This window comes from Mastomys coucha, unplaced genomic scaffold (assembly GCF_008632895.1).
Source record: "Mastomys coucha isolate ucsf_1 unplaced genomic scaffold, UCSF_Mcou_1 pScaffold21, whole genome shotgun sequence".
Lineage (NCBI taxonomy): Eukaryota > Metazoa > Chordata > Mammalia > Rodentia > Muridae > Mastomys > Mastomys coucha.
In genome coordinates, this window is record NW_022196904.1 from 156,469,538 (window position 1) to 156,487,970 (window position 18,433).

General features: G+C 44.4%; 1 protein-coding gene across 2 annotated transcripts in view; it reads left to right on the forward strand.

The window, feature by feature from the left end:
* Dock8 (dedicator of cytokinesis 8) overlaps positions 1 to 18,433 on the forward strand; it is a 210,216-nt gene that overhangs the window by 173,842 nt on the left and 17,941 nt on the right. For both annotated transcript variants that reach the window (XM_031389985.1, XM_031389986.1), the window contains 9 exons: positions 2,628 to 2,724; positions 5,002 to 5,136; positions 6,154 to 6,306; positions 7,911 to 8,069; positions 9,332 to 9,432; positions 10,677 to 10,869; positions 15,401 to 15,544; positions 16,758 to 16,889; positions 17,320 to 17,454. In XM_031389985.1, the coding sequence (XP_031245845.1) occupies positions 2,628 to 2,724; positions 5,002 to 5,136; positions 6,154 to 6,306; positions 7,911 to 8,069; positions 9,332 to 9,432; positions 10,677 to 10,869; positions 15,401 to 15,544; positions 16,758 to 16,889; positions 17,320 to 17,454 (1,249 nt within the window). The remainder of the gene's footprint in view (positions 1 to 2,627; positions 2,725 to 5,001; positions 5,137 to 6,153; positions 6,307 to 7,910; positions 8,070 to 9,331; positions 9,433 to 10,676; positions 10,870 to 15,400; positions 15,545 to 16,757; positions 16,890 to 17,319; positions 17,455 to 18,433) is intronic.

Sequence of the window (18,433 nt, forward strand, 5' to 3'; positions counted from 1 at the left end):
CCCCCCCCAGGACCTCTCTGTGTTGCTACCTCCCTGCCTCCCCCGGCACCCAGGACCTCTCTGTAGACAAGGCTGTGTTTGAACTCACAGGTCCGCCTGCCTCTATCTCCTGAGTCCTGAGATTGAAGGTATACCCCACCACACCCAGCATCAAAGTGCCCAAAGGTCCCCTCTGCCAGTTTGTTCAGAACTTCCAGGTTAGTTAAACTTGAAGGTGTGCAGACAAGTCTGAGCCACGCTGGTAGACCTCCCAGGAGTGATGGCAATATTGCATGACAATATGAATTACTTAATGCTGCTGAGCTATACAATTAAAGAGATTAAGGCGGTAAGTTCTATGTTACGTGCATTTTATCACAATTCTAAACAGCAGTTAGGACTATCTGTCCTGTCCATCACGGGAGCCACTAACCACATGCAGTTCTGAAATCTGAAGTGTGGCTGTTTCATATTGAGATGTAGAATAGATAAAGCTGCATGCAAGATTGCACACTTCAGCATTGATTTTTATATTTGTTACTTATTAACAGTACTTTTGGTGTAGTGGGTTAAATAAAATATGGTAAAAAATTAATACTGGCTGGGAGTACTGGCACAGGCCCTTCTTTCTGGTACCCAGGAGGCAGAGGCAGGTAGATCTCTCTGAGTTTCAGATCAGCCCAGGCTACATGGTGAGCCTGGAGTTCCAGGACAGCCACAGTGAGACCTTTCTAAGAAAAAGAAAAGGAGCTGGGCAGTGATGGCACATGCCTTTAATCCTAGTACTTGGGAGACAGAGGCAGGTGGATTTCTGAGTTGGTAGCCAGCCTGGTCTACAGAGTGAGCTCCAGGACAGCCGGGGTTATACAGAGAAATCCTGTCTCGAAAAACCAAAAAAGGAAAAGAGAAAGAAAAAAAAGAAAAGGAAAGGAAAGGAAAAATAATGCCCTCAATTTCATTTTAATCTTTTTTTGGCGTGTGGCCATCATAACATGTAAAACAATGCATGTGGCCCCTAGTACATTTCTACTGCACAGTGTTGGTCAAAGTGTGCTTGGTTGGTTGTTTTTTGGTTAGGGGTTGCTGCTGTTGTTTTGAGACAGGATTTCATTAGGTAGTCTTGGCTGGTTCCAGAACTCACTATGTAAACCAGGCTGGCCTCAAACTTAAAGAGATCCACCTGCCCCTGCTGGTGTATACCACCATGTCTGGTCCTGTTGCTATAAATTTAAACATACCAGTAAATTAATTTAAAAAAAAAACTTGTATATTTTCTTATACATTTATTGTCATTTGGAGAATGAGGGGAAGGATTGTCAAACAATTAGGACTGAAGAATCTATCCTAAGTGTGAAATCAGTTTAAAAAAAACGCTTTCTGAGCACTCAGTGTTATATACACAACTGTCCCTGGGTAAGGGAGAGAACAGCTATGTGGGTAATCCAGGCCTAAGACATTTGAACTGATAGCATAACACCCCAGCATCTGAGGTAACATCTTAGCCACTGGAACATATTGGGAAAGTCAAATTTTCCATACCTCTCCTTAAAACTAAATTTAGATGGTTAAAATATATATATATAGTAATACCCTTTTACCTACAGGCAGTGCACTTCAGATACCCAAAGCTGTGAGTGGTTCCAAAGCCTTGTCTACCTTCCTATGAAATGTGTCAATCAATCTGGTAACTAAGACAGCAACTCAGTAACTAACATGTAGGCGGCCTTACAGTGCGGGTACACTGGGCACAGCAATAATCCATCACCTGACGGGATGAACTATGTTAGCGTGCCACTCAGAGCTGCACGCAGTGTAGGGACAATGCCTTGCTTATTCTGAAAACTGTTCCTCAACTTCTCACCAAATGATTTCAGACTCTGCCTAACCACAGGTAACTGAACCATTGAAGGCAAAGCTATGGGAGAGGAGAGCACATTCTCCCTTTCCAGCTTCACTTGTTCTATGAGGATGGATGGACGTACATAGAGTGCACCAGCTCTTTAAAATTAAACCTCTTAGTGACCTCTGTTTCCTACCAGGTAGCATCCCATCCAGTAAGCTCCAGCAGAACGTTTGGTGCCCGGCCCCCATGGGCTGTGAGCCTTGCTTCCCACTGGAGAAGGAAGGCCTTCTCGCTCTTAGCTAAGCAGCCTTCTCTCCTTCTCAGGAAGACTTTGAGGAGTAAAGAGCTGACTCTCCCTTCCCACAGTTCCATCGCTGATTGCCAGCGTTCACCAAGTCCAAGTCACATCCTGTCTCTCTAGCATGCTGCGGCTCTCCCCTGCATCCCACAACCACCCATTCAGATCCAGAGAGTGCTCATGCGAGGCCCTGGGGCTTTAAGCAGCTATCTGATAGGCTCGCGTAATTGTTAGTAGTAACCAATAATTAACTTCTCGACCCATTTTGTTGTTTTTATAATTGCCATCATTATTAATAACCATGGGGGTATGGATGACCATTTTCCCAACCAGACACGAATCTCAGGAAACACCTGCAGTCCTTGGATATGTTGATGTGGTCTCTTTGTGTGAGTTCATGGTTGACTGTTGTAAAGAATCCTTCATGACCTGGTGCATTGGTTGTCATCTCTGGCACCTGGCCAAGCCACAGTGTGCTTTAATTGGTGACGTTCTTTTGTTCCTTAGAACAAAGGCAGAGTTAGATCAAGAAGCCTTGATCAGTGGCAACCTGGCTACAGAAGCTAATTTGATCATACTGGATATGCAGGAGAACATCATCCAGGTGAGGATGACACACTCCCCATCTGGCCAGCTCATGGGTGCGTTTCTTGGGCTCAAAAAGGGAATTCTTCATTCAAATTGAGAAAGGCACGGGCATGATTCCAGAATGCGTTTTGTTTTTTTGTTTTTGTTTTAACTAAAATGGGAACGTTTGGAATTCGCAGCAGTGCCTAACCTTGCAGATTCCAGAGATGCCGGGCATCCTCGGCTTTTCTGACTTGCTCCTCCCTTGGAAAGAGTTAGATGTTTGAGGAGCTGACTCTCAAAGATAACCCTGGCCCAAGCACATGCTGGATTTATAAAGGAGACACAGGGCCTTTAGCTGAGCACCGGCAAGAACAGTGGTAGCTAGATTTCCCTTGGCATGTCAGTTCCAGCTGGATAGTGCCCTGGCCAGGAGACGAGTTGCTGATACCATGGGGGAAATTGGGATCCCCTCTTGGGGTTTTTAGTCTCCTTAATAAAAGAATTTAAGGATGGACTCAAGTAGAAACTGAAGGACAATTTTATTAGCATCTTAAAGAAAAAGTCCCCAAAGCTGACAAGCTATAAGTCACAGAGGCTGCTTGGAGGGGCATGGAGGAGAAAAGGAAGGAAAACCATTCCATTCAAGCTGGCATGCAGGTCAGACACGTGACAGATAAGTAGTCACATGGCAGGGAAGGGAGCCCAGAACACTGGCAGACCCCAAAGCTTTGGGGAAAGTATGACTAGAAAAGAAGAACAATAGAAAGAAGTTAACACTTTTCTGAATTTTAAAAAGGAGACAGATGTACAGTTTGTGGCATTGACCCAGTAAGCCAGGACGCTAGGGGTGGGGATTCTGGGGAGAAAATGTACACTATCCCATTAAAGGATTAATTGTTCTACCCATCTCCTAAGCATGGCTTAAGGTAAACCTGGTTACCCTATGGGTGGTTCCTTAGCCAAGTGATTTACCATCACCTTATACAAGCCAGAGATTATATTCTCTTAGCCAGAAGTCTTCTTTTAATGGGTCTTTATTTCTACTCTAAATTTATGATTGCACTGGGTAAAAACAGTGAGTGCTAAGTGTGACAAATGGTATCAGTTTTGGACTCAGATTGCTGAAGGACAATCATGTATCCCATGAGTTTGCTAATCCCTGCCATAGGAAAGTACAAGTCAGCCCTCCATTGCAATGGTTCCACGTCCCTAGGCTTAACCAACAACCACTGGTGGAAAATATTTCGGGATAAAACTACATCTGCATTGAACATGTGCATACTTTTTGGTTCCCTATCATTGTTCCATAAACAATACAGAATATCAACAGTTGACCCGGTGTTTCAATGCTGTATTAGGTACTGAAAGTAAGCTAGGGATAATTTAAAATACATGAGAGAATTGTGGGTTACATATGCAAATACTACCCCCTTTTATATGAGGGACTTGAGCATCCAAGGATGACTCAAGTATCTTGTGAAAGTGTCTTAACGCTGGGCGGTGGTGGCGCACGCCTTTAATCCCAGCATTTGGGAGGCAGAGGCAGGCGGATTTCTGAGTTCGAGGACAGCCAGGGCTACACAGAGAAACCCTGTCTTGGGGGGGGGGAAGTATCTTAACTTCAATATCCTAAATATTTAGCATCACATTAATAGTATCTTTGTACAAGCTATTTCTGAGAGCAATATACCTGATACCAAACCTCAAAATCACTTGCAGTTTCCTAAGAAAGCTGAACTATAGAAAATACTTTTGCCTTTAGTCCCAGCACTTGGGAGGCAGAGGCAGGCAGATTTCTGAGTTCAAGGCCAGCCTGGTCTATAGAGTGAGTTCCAGGACAGCCAGGGCTACACAGAGAAACCCTGTCTCGAAAAAACAAACAAACAAAAAAAAAGAAGAAAATACTTTTTATTATTATTCTTGTTCATCCTCCTGTGGCCAATTTAGAAGTCAGAGCTGCCACCAAGAAGCCTCTTGTACTTGAAGCTCAAAGTTGATTTTTGAAACAGACAAAAAATTATGCCTACAAAGAGAGAACATTACAAAAGCCATGACCCAGGCTGGAGGAAGATGAACCTTAGAACTTGGTGGGTTAAGATCCTAAATTAGGCACAAGTCTTGGGTCAGTCAATTCGTTTAGAAAAGAGGGTTACGCTCGTGATGGTTAGTGAAGGATGTAGATGGTGGCTCACGGAGCCCTTACCACCTTCAGCTGAGAAGGTACATCAGTCCTCTAAGATAATCAGCAGCAGCCTCTCCTGCCTCCAGTCTTACTCAGTGATGCTCTTCTTCCACCCCACCCCACCCCCAGGCAAGCTCGGCCCTGGACTGTAAAGACAGCCTGCTGGGAGGTGTCCTCAGGGTCCTGGTGAATTCTCTGAGCTGTGATCAGAGCACCACCTACCTGACTCACTGTTTTGCAACACTCCGAGCCCTCATCGCCAAGGTAAACATGGGATGCTTGTTTTCTTACTCTTAATTAAAAGTGTGGTTCTTGTCTAGCTTCACATCGAGCTGCAAGTAGATCAAACATCACGCAGAGCCTGGAGTGAGAGCTTTCCTCCTAAGAAAGTAGACACCCTGCTTCTCAGTAACTCACTGTGGGGAAGCCAAACTGTGGCTCCATACTTGCAGTAGGGGCCTAACTGTAGAAGTTTCAAATGACCACTCACTGAAAGCCAGTGACACGAGAGCAAAAGTCAACTGAACAGGGACTGGAGAGATGGCTCAGCGATTAAGAGCACTGACTGCTCTTCCAGAAGTACTGAGTTCAATTCCCAGCAACCACATGGTGGCTCACAACCATTCTGTAATGGGATCTGATGCCCTCTCCTGGTGTGTCTGAAGACAGTGACAGTGTGTTCATAAATATAAAATAAATAAATCTTAAAAAAAAAAAAAGCCAACTGGGCAAGTACAATTTCTCTCCTTTTCGTTAATACTTTATATGGTAAGATTCAATACTGTGCCTGGTTCCCATTAATTGATGTGATAAAATTGCCATAGTAAGATGCTGGCAGATGCCTGAGAACTATGGTTAGTAGTCTGTTATGATTATTTTCCTCCTTTGTGGGAAGTCTTAGTGGGTGGGTGTCTTCTACATAGGATCTTGTACATTTATGAAGTGGAATTCTGTTATAATAACCTTCTCTTTCTTAGTCATCAATAATTTCCAAGGAACCCATGGGACACAAGTAAGTCCTTCAAAGCTGTGACAGTGAATTCAACCTGGGTAACAATGAAGTTAATGAATGACAGACCTTACCTCAGCTGTGTGACTCACAGGTTGACGTCACCGCTTACCTCCATGTCTGACACTTGTAGCTCATTCTGTTTATGGAGCACAGCGTTAACCCTTCAGGCTCTTCACTGGTCCAGACAGACATTTGCATGTCCCAACAGCCAGCCAGAGAGCTTATGAATGTGCCCAAGGATGCCTAATTGCCACCTGTGTCTCTTCTAGTTTGGAGACCTGCTGTTCGAGGAGGAGATGGAGCAGTGTGCTGACCTGTGTCAGCGGGTGCTACATCACTGCAGCAGCAGCATGGACGTCACTCGGAGCCAAGCCTGCGCCACCCTCTACCTCCTCATGCGGTTCAGCTTCGGAGCCACCAGTGTAAGCACAGACCGGATGGGCGGCCCAGAACCAGGAGAGCACAGGAATGCAAAGCAGAGGTGGAGGGACACTTTGCAGTGTAGCTTTTATTCATGCCCTGTGAGGAAGACCCCAGAGAGTCTGCAGACGAGCACCAGCATTTGAGAGGACAGGGTTAAAGGGTGTCCCAGCAGCCAAAGTTCCTGCATGTGGGACAAATACAGGAGCAGGTTCAGGATTCACAAAAGAGTGTCCTGGTCTAAAGTCTGAATCTGTACCAGTTCTGGAGGGTACCAGGACAGTTTGTGGATGAGAATGGCAAATGACTGTTGTCATCTGAGCCATAAAGAAAAATTAGGGTTGGGGGTGAGAAAGTATCTCACTATGTCACTCTGGCTGTCTTGGAACTCACTCCATAGATCAGGCTGGCTTGAAAGGCACAGAGATCTGCCTGCCTCTGCCTCCCAAGTGCTGCATTTAAAGGCGTGTACCACCATTTCCTGGCTTGGACCTGACTTTTAAATGATACATAGACATTTTGTGAGTTCAGTTTCATAGCAAACCTGTGCCTTAGTTTGTGTATATTTAAGGAAGCATGCTTGGGATTTTATTTGCTGCCCTGTTAGTAAAACATGGTTTTAAAAGTGTTTTCTAGCCCAACGTGGTAGTACACACCTTTAAGCACTCAGGCAGATCTCTGAGTTCAAGGCCACCTGGTCTACAGAGTGAGTTCCAAGACAGCCAGGGCTACACAGAGAAACCCTGTCTCAGAAACCAAAGATGGGGAGTGGGAGGGGGTGGAATATGTTTTATTCTAAATTCTATTTTAAAAAAAAAAAAAGATCTCTTACCTCAGAAAAGAATTTACATATGGAACAAGAGGCAGATAAATGGGCTCAGGGAAGAAATGGTGGCTCCTTAGGGTTCTGGTTTGCTTTGTCTTATTTTTGTCTATTTTGTATTAATTCTGGGAACAGAAGACCCCACAATGCTAAATGCTTACTTTACTACTGAGCTATAGTCCTGGCCCTGACCCTCTTAATGTGTTAGGAGAACTATTTAAAAGCCTGTAGGGCATGCTCATGGGCCCTTAAGTAGTTGTGCTTTCCCACAGTCCTGGGAGAAAAGAAGACATGGAAAGCTACTGCTTACTTCAAGTCCAAAATCTCAGAAGTGCTGCCTTTGTGGATGTCTGTGAGTTCAAGGACAGCCTCATCTACACAGCAAGTTCCGGGACAGCCAGAGTCACATAGTGAAATTCTGTTCCACAAAACAAACAAACAAACAAACAAGAAAAATGCTGCCTCAGAAGGTTCCAAGGGACCCTTGGCACACAGCATATATCCTGTGACCAACTTTAGAACAAATCTGTCAGCCCTGCAGTGTGGCAGCAACCCAAACACAATGAAAATTTAAAGGGAGCCTGACAGATTTATGGGAGCATATGATCCGTCCAACCCATTTCAACAGCAATGTGAATCTTGTGCAAAGTGTAGTTTACTGAGAGAAAGGGAAATGCTTAAGACGGGAATGAAGGAAACACCAGGAGCTGTTTGTGTCTGGCCCCGCAGCCTCCCATTAGGTACCTGCTGACTCTCTTGTTTGCTCCATCTCTTCTGATGCAGAACTTTGCGAGAGTAAAGATGCAAGTGACCATGGCACTGGCATCCTTGGTGGGCAAAGCACCAGACTTCAATGAAGAGCACCTGAGAAAGTCCTTAAGGACAATTCTGGCCTACTCAGAAGAGGACACCGCCATGCAGACAACTCCTTTTCCCACACAGGTAGACCCGTGAACATAACTGTGTCTTATGTTTGAGTTTGAGATTAACCATTTAAAGGCATATACATTTATTGTTTTGCATATTAAGTTTTGCATATAAAGTAATACAAAATCTATACATATGATTTCCAGATATTTCTAACCTGTCATAAAGTTGCATGTTCTCAGTGCTTGAGAAATACAGTCTACACCCCAGTGTCCTCAGCTGCAAGACACCAAGGGCCTGTTAGGAGAGCATAGTCCCAAACAATATGAGCCAAAACAAGAAAAGTGATACCTGAGTGTGTGATAACAAATACTGCCGGGTGGTACACGCCTTTAATCCCAGCACTTGGGAGGCAGAGACAGGTGGATTTCTGAGTTTGAGGCCAGCCTGGTCTCCAGAGTGAGTTCCAGGACAGCCAGGGCTACACAGAGAAACCCTGTCTTGAAAATCCGAAAACAAAAAAAAACAAAAAAAAAACAAAAACAAATACTGTACAAGATTTTAAAAAGGGAGTACAGAGGAACAGGGGTTAGATGTAATTCAATGGTAGAGCCTAGAATACACAAACCCTGGGATTGATCTCCACCACTCCAGATAGGTAGGTAGGTAGGTAGGTAGGTAGGTAGAATGGGTGGGTGGGTAGATGGGTAGGTAGATAGATAGACAGACACATATATATACACACACACACACACAGATGGATAGACAGATAGTAAGGGGTGATTAATGAAGAAATAGTGGTCTGAAAATGTGGGAGTAGAGAGGAATGAAATTCCTGGATTTGAATATAGGGGAGAGGGCGAGGGAGTAAGGAGCATGAATGGCACTGGTTTGTGTGTAAGACAGACAAGAAAGATCCCAGTTAAGAAGAGCTTGCAAACAAGATTAGTCAAAAACAAAAACCTGGGAGGACAGTTACTCTTCTGTCTTGCTTGCTGTGCCCATGTGGCAGATGCTCGTGGGACAGATGCGGCCTGCCTGTCTTTAGCTCCAGGCCCTAGCCTACTCTGTAGTAGGCTCTCACACCCTGATATTCCACAGTAGTTTACACCTTTGCAATTTACAAATAATCACTGCTCTTCAGACTGTAAGCTGCAGGTGTTGGGGAGGGAGCTAGTGTAAGGGGCTTCATGGCTCCCAGGGCCTCGCCATCTGTGGGCCTTGGATGGCACCGATGAAAATGCCCCGGAAGACTCCTGAGTTTTCTCTGCCTTGGATCCCTGCCTCTCTCTGAGCAAAGCCTGCCTTGCACGTCACCGTTTGCACTGTTCCTGCAGGTGGACGAGCTTCTCTGCAATCTGAACAGCATTTTATATGACACGGTGAAAATGAGGGAGTTCCAGGAAGACCCTGAGATGCTCATGGACCTCATGTACAGGTAAATGCTCCTGGGAAGACAAAAAGGGCATTGCTGTTGGGCATGGTGGTGCATACCTGCAACCCCAGCACTCACGAGGAAGAGGCAGTGAGTTCAAGGCCAGCCTGGTCCACAGAGTGAGTTCCAGGACAGCCAAGGCTACACAGAGAAACCCTGTCTGAAAAGAGAAAAAAAAGGGGAGGGGAGGGGGGAAGGGGAGGGGAAAGGAGGAAAGGAAAGGAAAGGAAAGGAAAGGAAAGGAAAGGAAAGGAAAGGAAAGGAAAGGAAAGGAAAGGAAAGGAAAGGAAAGGAAAGGAAAAAGAAAAGACATTTGTGATATTTGTGAGTCTGGATATTTCTCTCAGTGGCGCTTCATCTTTTTTTCTTTTCTTGTCAATTTTTTTATTTTATTTATATGAATGTTTTGTCAGCATGTATGTCTGTGTACCTTGTGCCCCTGGAGGCCAGAAGAGGGCATCAAATCCCCTGGGGCTAGAGTTATAGTTGGTTAGGAGCCAGCATGTGGGTGCTGGGAACCAACCCAGGTCCTCCAGGAGAACAGTCAGTCATCCTGACCACTGAGCCATCTCAGAAGGCCCCAGTGGAGCCTTCTCTGATGCCATTGTCATGACTAAGAGGGGTAGGACAGTTTGGGGGTAACATCCAAAAATTATGAATACTAATGGAAAGCTGGAGTCAGTTCAGTCCTAAATTTCCAAAAAGGTCACCTTAACTAAGTACAATGTTTATTGTAAATATTATGTTCTGTCTAGAACTAGAGAAAAAATATTGGCTGTTATATGAATTATTTCCCACATGCTTCACTGAAGTTGTATTCATAAACAGAGATAGCTTTACTTTAGACGTCACTGTACTTTAAACCCTTTCTCTTCGGTCCAGTAGTTTGTGCAGAAATTGCTTACACAGGTGAAAATGCTCAGTTCCGTAGTAAGAGAAACAGCACTTGGTCCCCCATTATAACTTTGAGATAAAAGGAAGGAGATTACTTGAGGTCCATGAAAATGGACATCATTTTATCAGACATTTTTCCTCATAAGACGTGTGCTAATTACTCTTTCTTGACATCCAGCACACTCTGATCACCTATGAAATATTTACCTTTTCTCTGTTTTGAAATTGTAAACAAAAATGTTATCAGGGATGATGAAGCTTACAAAAGAGAGAAGCAGAAAACTGAAGCGCCTCCCCTGTAAGAGTGGTGCCATTGAAAGATTGTCCATGAAACTTTCCCAATCTGTCTTCAGAATTGCCAAGAGCTACCAGGCATCGCCTGACCTGCGGCTGACCTGGCTCCAGAACATGGCGGAGAAACACACGAAGAAGAAGTGCTTCACGGAGGCCGCCATGTGCCTGGTGCATGCAGCCGCCCTGGTGGCCGAGTACCTGAGCATGCTGGAGGACCACAGCTACCTGCCCGTGGGCAGCGTCAGCTTTCAGGTGGGCCAGACAGGTGCCGCTCATGGTAGCTCCACATCCAACCAGGGGCTGGGTGCTTCCACCCGAGGGGGTGCGTCCGCACTCACCACAGGTGATCCTGGATGTTACAAAGGAAAGACTGAGGCTGATTCTACCATTAAAATATCTGGTCCTAGTTGTCTGTGTTGCCGCTGTAGAAAACCTCTGTGTCAAAGTGTTATCATTGCCTTGTCTAATGGCCTCACCATCTTTTAAAACATATTCATTACAGTAATGGTACTTAGAGGTAACAGGAGCCTCGGGAGATACTCTCAGACATTTTAGACATTTGGCCATCCCCACAAGCCTGTAAAGCAGGTAGATAAAGGAAGATAGTGTTACTCCTATCTCACTGATGTAAGAAACAAGACAGCAATTCTTAAAGATCGTTTGAACTTTTTCTGGAACGTTTGTATTTGGCCTATGTCCTGGCAAGGACGGGACACTGGTGTAAAGATTTCCTCACAGACCAGGCCCTCAATTCTGTTCCCTGACTTTGTGGGACCCCACTCTTGTCCAAAACTAAGAAAGAATCAAATTGACATGAGACGGGAAAGAAAGAAAGCAGTGTGGATGCTTTCTGAGAATAACCTGAAATTTACCCACAGCCAACAAGGGCAAATTGTACCAGACCTAAAAACTCCTCCAGGGCTGCCCAGTATATCCATGGACTGTTGCTACTGTGTGGTGTAATGTGCTACTTAGAGGGCAGAAAAACCCCAAACAACAAGTGTTATGAATAGTTTTTCTGAAAGAAATATGGTCTGTAGAGAAGAGCATCCCTGCAGCTTACAGGATAGCCATGGACTGTCTCCAGCCAGACTTGGGAAGCTGGAGACAAGCCATTTATATTGTTCTCGTTTGAACTTGCATGGATGAATGTATGAAAGGCTTTGTTCTTCAACATCGTTTTGTGATGCTTTGTAAAGGAGAAAGAAAAGACGATTCTAAGTAGCTTTCCCAGGCTTAGAGAAAAAGACACCGAAACTATTGCTGGTGGAGCCCAGAGCTTCTGGTTTTTCAGGGCCTGTTCATCTGCGAGCTGGGCCTTATCTCCAGTCATTGCTGCCTCCTTTCTTACAGTAACAAAAATACTTACTCTTCAATTTCATTCTCAACAGATAAATTTTTAGTCTCAATTCAGAAATGTGTGTTATAAAACCCAGTTAAGTTCTCATTCAGAAGCATAAAAGTATTCCATCTGGCTTTGAGTCAAGTGAATAAGAAAGGTTAAAGAAATGCTTTAAGCGGTTAATTTTATCCACTTGCCTGTCACCATACTGCTGTAGCACTGCCCTGCAGCTCCTCCGTGACACACTTATCCCTTTACATTGAACTGTCACCCTTCCTCAGCTCATCTACTGAGCGATTTCTTATAGATCTCTTAGGCTTTTTCCTAAATGCTGTACTCTATTATTTACTACTTGATGCTTAAAATTAACCAAATTTAATTTTTGTTTTATGTTTAATAAGTCTTACTCTATCCTTATTTTACTTAGAATTTGGTTGACTTTCTTATTCTGATAGGTGCCAAGGTAAGAGAAAATTCCAGAGCCCCTAGGAAAGTCTATGTGGAGTGTGCAGATCTATTTTTTTATATATCTTTATCCATTCTTTCTTTTTTGTTTCTTTTGGCTTTTGTTTATTTTATTATGTAGTATTGTTGTTCTTTGAAACAGGGTCTTGTGATATAGCCCTGGCTAGCCTGTACTCCCCAAGTTGAGCCCCATAGCCTTAAACTTACAGAGATCTGCCTGCCCTGTGCCACTCAAGTTCTGGGATCAAAGGCCACCATGTCCAGCTATCCATTCCTTCTTTTATATTCATTGAACATTCATCCTGTCCACATGAACCTTATATTCTATCAAGAGACATCATATAGCTAAGTTTCTGTTTCTTATTTTGTAACAACTAATGGTAACTAGAAAGGACACAAGATGCTGTGAGCATTAGAGTGTGCCCCAGACTGGGGTCAGGAGAAGGATGGAGACTGTGAGAAGGAAGGTGGAAGGAACCATGAAGTGTATGGGCTTCTTAATGTGCAGGAAATGATGAGCCAGATGTCCTTGGATACAGAACAGACTCCAAGCCGTGCTAATGCCTATGGGAGAATTCTTATATTCTCCCAAGAGTCCTATGAAGTCAGTTTGGAAATGGGTGCTGGAAAGTGAGTGATACCAAGCCCACATTAGCCTAAGGAGCCATGGAATCCATCAGCATGGGGAAACTAGCCCTCAGAAGTACTTGCCAGTCTAGACCTAGAGGCTCCAGCTCATCTGACCTTGGTAGTGTCTCCACCTTCTGTGGTATGGGCATCATTCTTCATAGGCAGAATTTTCACATTCAGGATGCTAGATAGAGATGCAAGACTAGGAGAAGAGAGAAAGCCCTCCTTTCTAGAGTTGCAGATAAAGTCTCAGGGCATCTTATTGGTTCTGACCAGATCCTGTGTTTATCTCTGAACCAATCATAATGGTCAAGGTAGTAAGATGGTCTAATTGTCTATCCCATAGTCACGGGTCACACTGAACATTACCAGTGTTCTTCTAAAAGAAAAGTAAGATACTTTATGTCACAGAATAATAAAGGAATTCAGACAGTATTAGCCACAGTTATCCTCTGATGGCGTTTTCTCTTGTCTTCCCTCTTCCCTCCCTCACCCTCTCTTTCCTTGACAAGATCACTGGTCTTGAGCTCAGAGACATCCATCTGCCTCTCTCTCACACAACTGCTGGGATTTTAGGCTTGTGCCACTGTGCCTGCCTCTACTGCTGACTTCTTAAACATCCTGCTTTAGTTTTTAAATCTCACTGTAATAAGATTGAGCCTTGTCGGGCAGTGGTAGCACACGCCTTTAATCCCAGCACTTAGGAGGCAGAAGCAGGTGGATTTTTGAGTTGAGTTCGAGGCCAGCCTTGTCTACAGAGTGAGTTCCAGGACAACCAGGACTACACAGAGAAACCCTGTCTCAAAAAACCAAAGAAAGAAAGAAAAAAAAAAAAGATTGAGCCTTTGAGAAAGACTTGGAAAGTGGAGATAAATGTTCAGGAGAAATAACTTGGAAGACAGTGAGGTCCAAGCCACTGAGATCATCGGAATTCTATCCCTGGAGTGCAAGTAATGCTGATCTCACAAACACAGATATGGTTGTTACTTTTACACCCTCACTCTGAAGCCAGGAATGTCTGCCCAGAATCTTTCCCCCCATGACCTACAGCCACTGAGCTGCCCAGCTCCATACCTATTCCTCTACGAGTAGAAAAATCTCATACAGTTCCAGTAGTTCTAATATAATAAATGATTATATCCCTTCAGCTGAATTTCTTGTCCCCTCTGCCATCAGTTCATAATAACTCACATTTTGAAGAAAGATTAGTCACAGGGGACTTTTAAAAATCCTGTGTTCATAAAACCATATTCCACTGTAACTGTGATGATCTATGGCGACTGCATCCTTATGTATTCCTACAGGTGATTCCCGTGATCTTGTTTGCCTAGTCAGAAGGTAGACAGCCTTTATTTCACAAAGTACACCTGAGCCAGTGACTAACTGAAGCATTATGCTGAGAGTTTTGAAGTATACCCCAGCTTCAGGGGACAGAGTGTTACCATTGTTGAGCTATGACTGCTGCGTGCACAGCATTAGGAAGGCATGGCTCTGTGCTCTTTGCACATCCTACACAGTGGAGGTTTCTCATTTCTTCTCTATACCATACTCACTTCTTCCATAGCTGTAAGCCAAGAATGGCTCTTGGCCTATCAGAGGTATTGACATCCCTGCCAGGATCAGGGCTTGGGTGAGGCAAGTGCCGTATGTGCAGCACAAAGTGTAAAGAGAAAGTCAGGCAATATCAGAGGCAAGCAGCCCCAAGTCAGCAGTCCCAGGACCCTGAACATGAGTGCTGCCTGAAGGTTTGTGCCCTGGGTTTCCCATCTGAGCCAACCCTGCCCAAGATACTACATTCCCTGTTAAGAGGAACCCTTGTCTATAGTTCATATAAAGGAAAACCACAGAAACAAAAGGGGAGTGCAGATCCTGAACTATATAACAGCATCCACAAAGACATTCTCGTCCTTTACTTTCTTATATAATATTATGCTTATGTAGCTCAAGGTCAAGACTGCAGGAGTGGCATGCTTCAGCAAAATAGGAAGCCATTTTCTGCTCACTGGCCTTGCCCAGAAAATCCAAAACTCTCCTTATGCGTCCCTTAGGGTTATCTCACTAACAGTAAGGTTGTTTCAGCTAAACTGTTGCTATGTTAAGGAAAGTGTCCTTTCTAGAACGTTGATTTATGGTTAAAATTTGTGGAGTTTGATGACAAGTTTGCTCCGTGTGACCTTTCAAAATGAATGGCCACCAGACACTCACAGGGTTGGGATCACAGACTTGGAGTAGTCATGGTCTGGTGAAGGTTGTAGAGCTTAGCTTCTCTATGTGTCTAAGTTTTGTGGTCCCTCACTCGTCAGGTCCTCTGTTCCCTGGGCTCACAGTGGATTGATTCTCTTACAGAATATTTCTTCCAATGTTCTTGAGGAGTCTGCGGTCTCTGATGACACCTTGTCACCTGATGAGGACGGCGTATGCTCTGGTCGGTACTTCACTGAGAGTGGCCTGGTGGGCCTCCTGGAGCAGGCTGCAGAGCTCTTCAGCACGGTCAGTGTCTCCAGGGCTCGTTCACACTCACAGGAGCATGTGGGACAGGGCTGGGCCTGGCTGGATGCTTCCGGATTGGCCCCGTGAAGAGGTCCATGTCTACAATAGCCTCAGCTCCCCAAGGGAGGAGAGAAAGCCTTTCACCGTGGGCATACTTGTATTTCCACAGTGTACTCATTGGCCAGGAGCAGTTTCACTGTGTTATTTCTATTTAATAGGGTAGAAACTAAGCCACAGAGAGTCAAACAGTTTGCCCGGGTTACACAATCAGAGATGAGGCATATTCTCAGTCCCTCATTTTCCCACTCAGGATCTGTGATGTCTTCCACACCTGATACTCAACTGGTCTTCAAGACCCAAACACAGGAAGGCTGCTCAGAGAGATGGAACCTTGGAAGCCACAGAGCGAGCCATCCCTTAGCCTGATCTGGGTCTCCTAGTAAGAGAAAAGGCACAGAGCTACAGTTCAGGTCAAGGTGGCAAGCCACTCATGGTTTTCCATTTTACCACTGCCCTCTGCCCCTGTAGTGAAGCCACATAAGTGTAGCCCTTTATTGACCTGACCCATCTGTCTTCCTCCCTAGATTATTTCTCATTCTCTCCTCTTCACCTCCACACCCCTTCCCCATACTGTCTACGTTTGGATGTTTGTGTTCACTGCCTTTATTCTCCCATCTTTGTTTTCCAGTTTAGAAATCAGAAAAGAGTTTTTAGTTTAATTTTTAATTACAAGACTAGCTTCTTTATAACATTTGCCCATATACATATATATCATCACACTTTTCCCACATCCACACACACATATACACATATACCCTTATTTTCCTGAAATTCTAAATGATCAATTGGTGAGAACCTTGTTATCTCCCCTGAGGCCCTGCATCTGGCTAGAGGAGAACTGCTGGTAAATTCAAAAGCCACAAGCCTACCTCTCCAAGTCCCTCACTGCCTGGGCCACCTCCTCCCTTGTTTTCAGTTTGTGAGAAGCCTCCTCCCTAAATAGCATTGCCATACAGAGTGGCAGTGTTCCTTACTTACTTGTCACCATAAAGATAGCAATGTCCCTGGTTTGACCTGAAAGCTATGGCTCTCCAAAGATGCCCAGACTGGATGCCGTAAAGCACTATGATGCTTTCCTGCATGTTATTTGCAGAATTAACTCTGGTCCCTTGTCTAAAACTTCCAGTGCATTAAATAATCTCCTCTTTCCCAGGGAGGTTTGTATGAGACAGTTAATGAAGTCTACAAGCTGGTCATTCCCATCCTGGAAGCACATAGAGATTTCCGGAAGCTGACCTCTACTCATGACAAACTGCAGAAGGCCTTTGACAACATCATCAACAAGGTAGCTGGAGATGAGCCCGGTCCATAGGTTCAATTAGCAGGTGTCAGGTGACCCTAACCAAATGCTATGCCACCCTCTTTCTGGCTATAGATTCCCCCCGAGCTCATCATTGCTGTAACTCTCCAGTAATGCAGTGTGGCAAATTAGATTGCTTTACAGCTAGGAAATGTGAGGATTTCAAAATTTGAGCTAAATGAAGGCCCCAGAAGTCTCTCATTAGATTTCTTTTGTCATCGTTTCTGGTGTTTATTATGTAAATGTTAGTTTTAATAATAATAATAATAATAAATATCTGCTTAACAGAGGAGTTCCTTTTAGTGGCAGCTATGAGAATAAATTGTTTGCACCCCAATAACCAGTCCTTTTAGCCCGGTGGGGTGGATCACCAGCAACCACAGCTAAAGAAAGCTTCTCTTTATTCCTGTGGCAGGACCATAAGAGAATGTTTGGAACTTACTTCCGAGTTGGTTTCTATGGATCCAAATTTGGGGATTTGGATGAGCAGGAATTTGTGTACAAGGAACCCGCAATAACGAAGCTCCCCGAGATCTCACATAGACTAGAGGTGAGAAAATGAGGCTGTGTGCTTGACCTTATACATTCCCCCAAATAAGGCAATATGTCATTTTTAAAATATGTTTATTGCTAACCTCTAAATTTTCTACCTTGCATTTGTAGTATGGGAGAGTAGGCAAGATTGTGGATACCATACAATTTGGACATTTTTCTCTTGAATCCAGTGTGTGTTTTATAGTTTAAAATGTGAATCCTGAATAGTGATCAAGACTTTATAAAATTCAGACAGCATCCGTCCTTCCTTATAGCCCCTTTCATGCATGATCAATATGTACCCACAGACAACGGGCATGTTCCTTTTTGACTTGAAGGTGGTCATCTTGATTGGAAGCCATGTGACAAAACTACAGAATCATTCCCTCCACCTTCAGTGGTGAGGCCGTCCTTAAGTTGTCCCTAAATAACACACTCCTCTCAGACACAAAGCAACTGGAAAGTAGCTATGGCCAGCCCCAGCTGCAGCCTGGCAGCTACACTATGAAACAGAAAGCAGTAGTAAGTCCTGAGAAGACAGAGCAAAAAGAAATAGCGTAAAGAAAAGCCGAGAAAACAGAAGCAGAAATTGAGAGGAACAAATGTAAGAGCCCTCTCAGGCCGAGAGACCAGAGTCCTATGAAGAGCTGGCATCTAACTATGAACTCCTCCCTACTTACGCTGCCATGCCATGCTTTGACTGTGTCCCCTCTTGTGACTGGAAAGCATAAAACCTTGTGTTGCCCAATTGTTTCTTGTGCTATTGAGTCCTGTCAAATAAGGCAAGAAGACTCAACTCTGAGTAGCTGTAGCCTAGTCAGCTTGGGTCGCTTGCCCAAAGTCACTCACTTCACAAAAAGGAAAACTAGCCATTGGCCCAGGCTCTTAACTCCCTAATATTGTATTCTCTGCTTAAGATTAGAAGTGTGGCCGGGTGGTGGTGGCACACACCTTTAATCCCAGCACTTGGGAGGCAGAGGCAGATGGATTTCTGA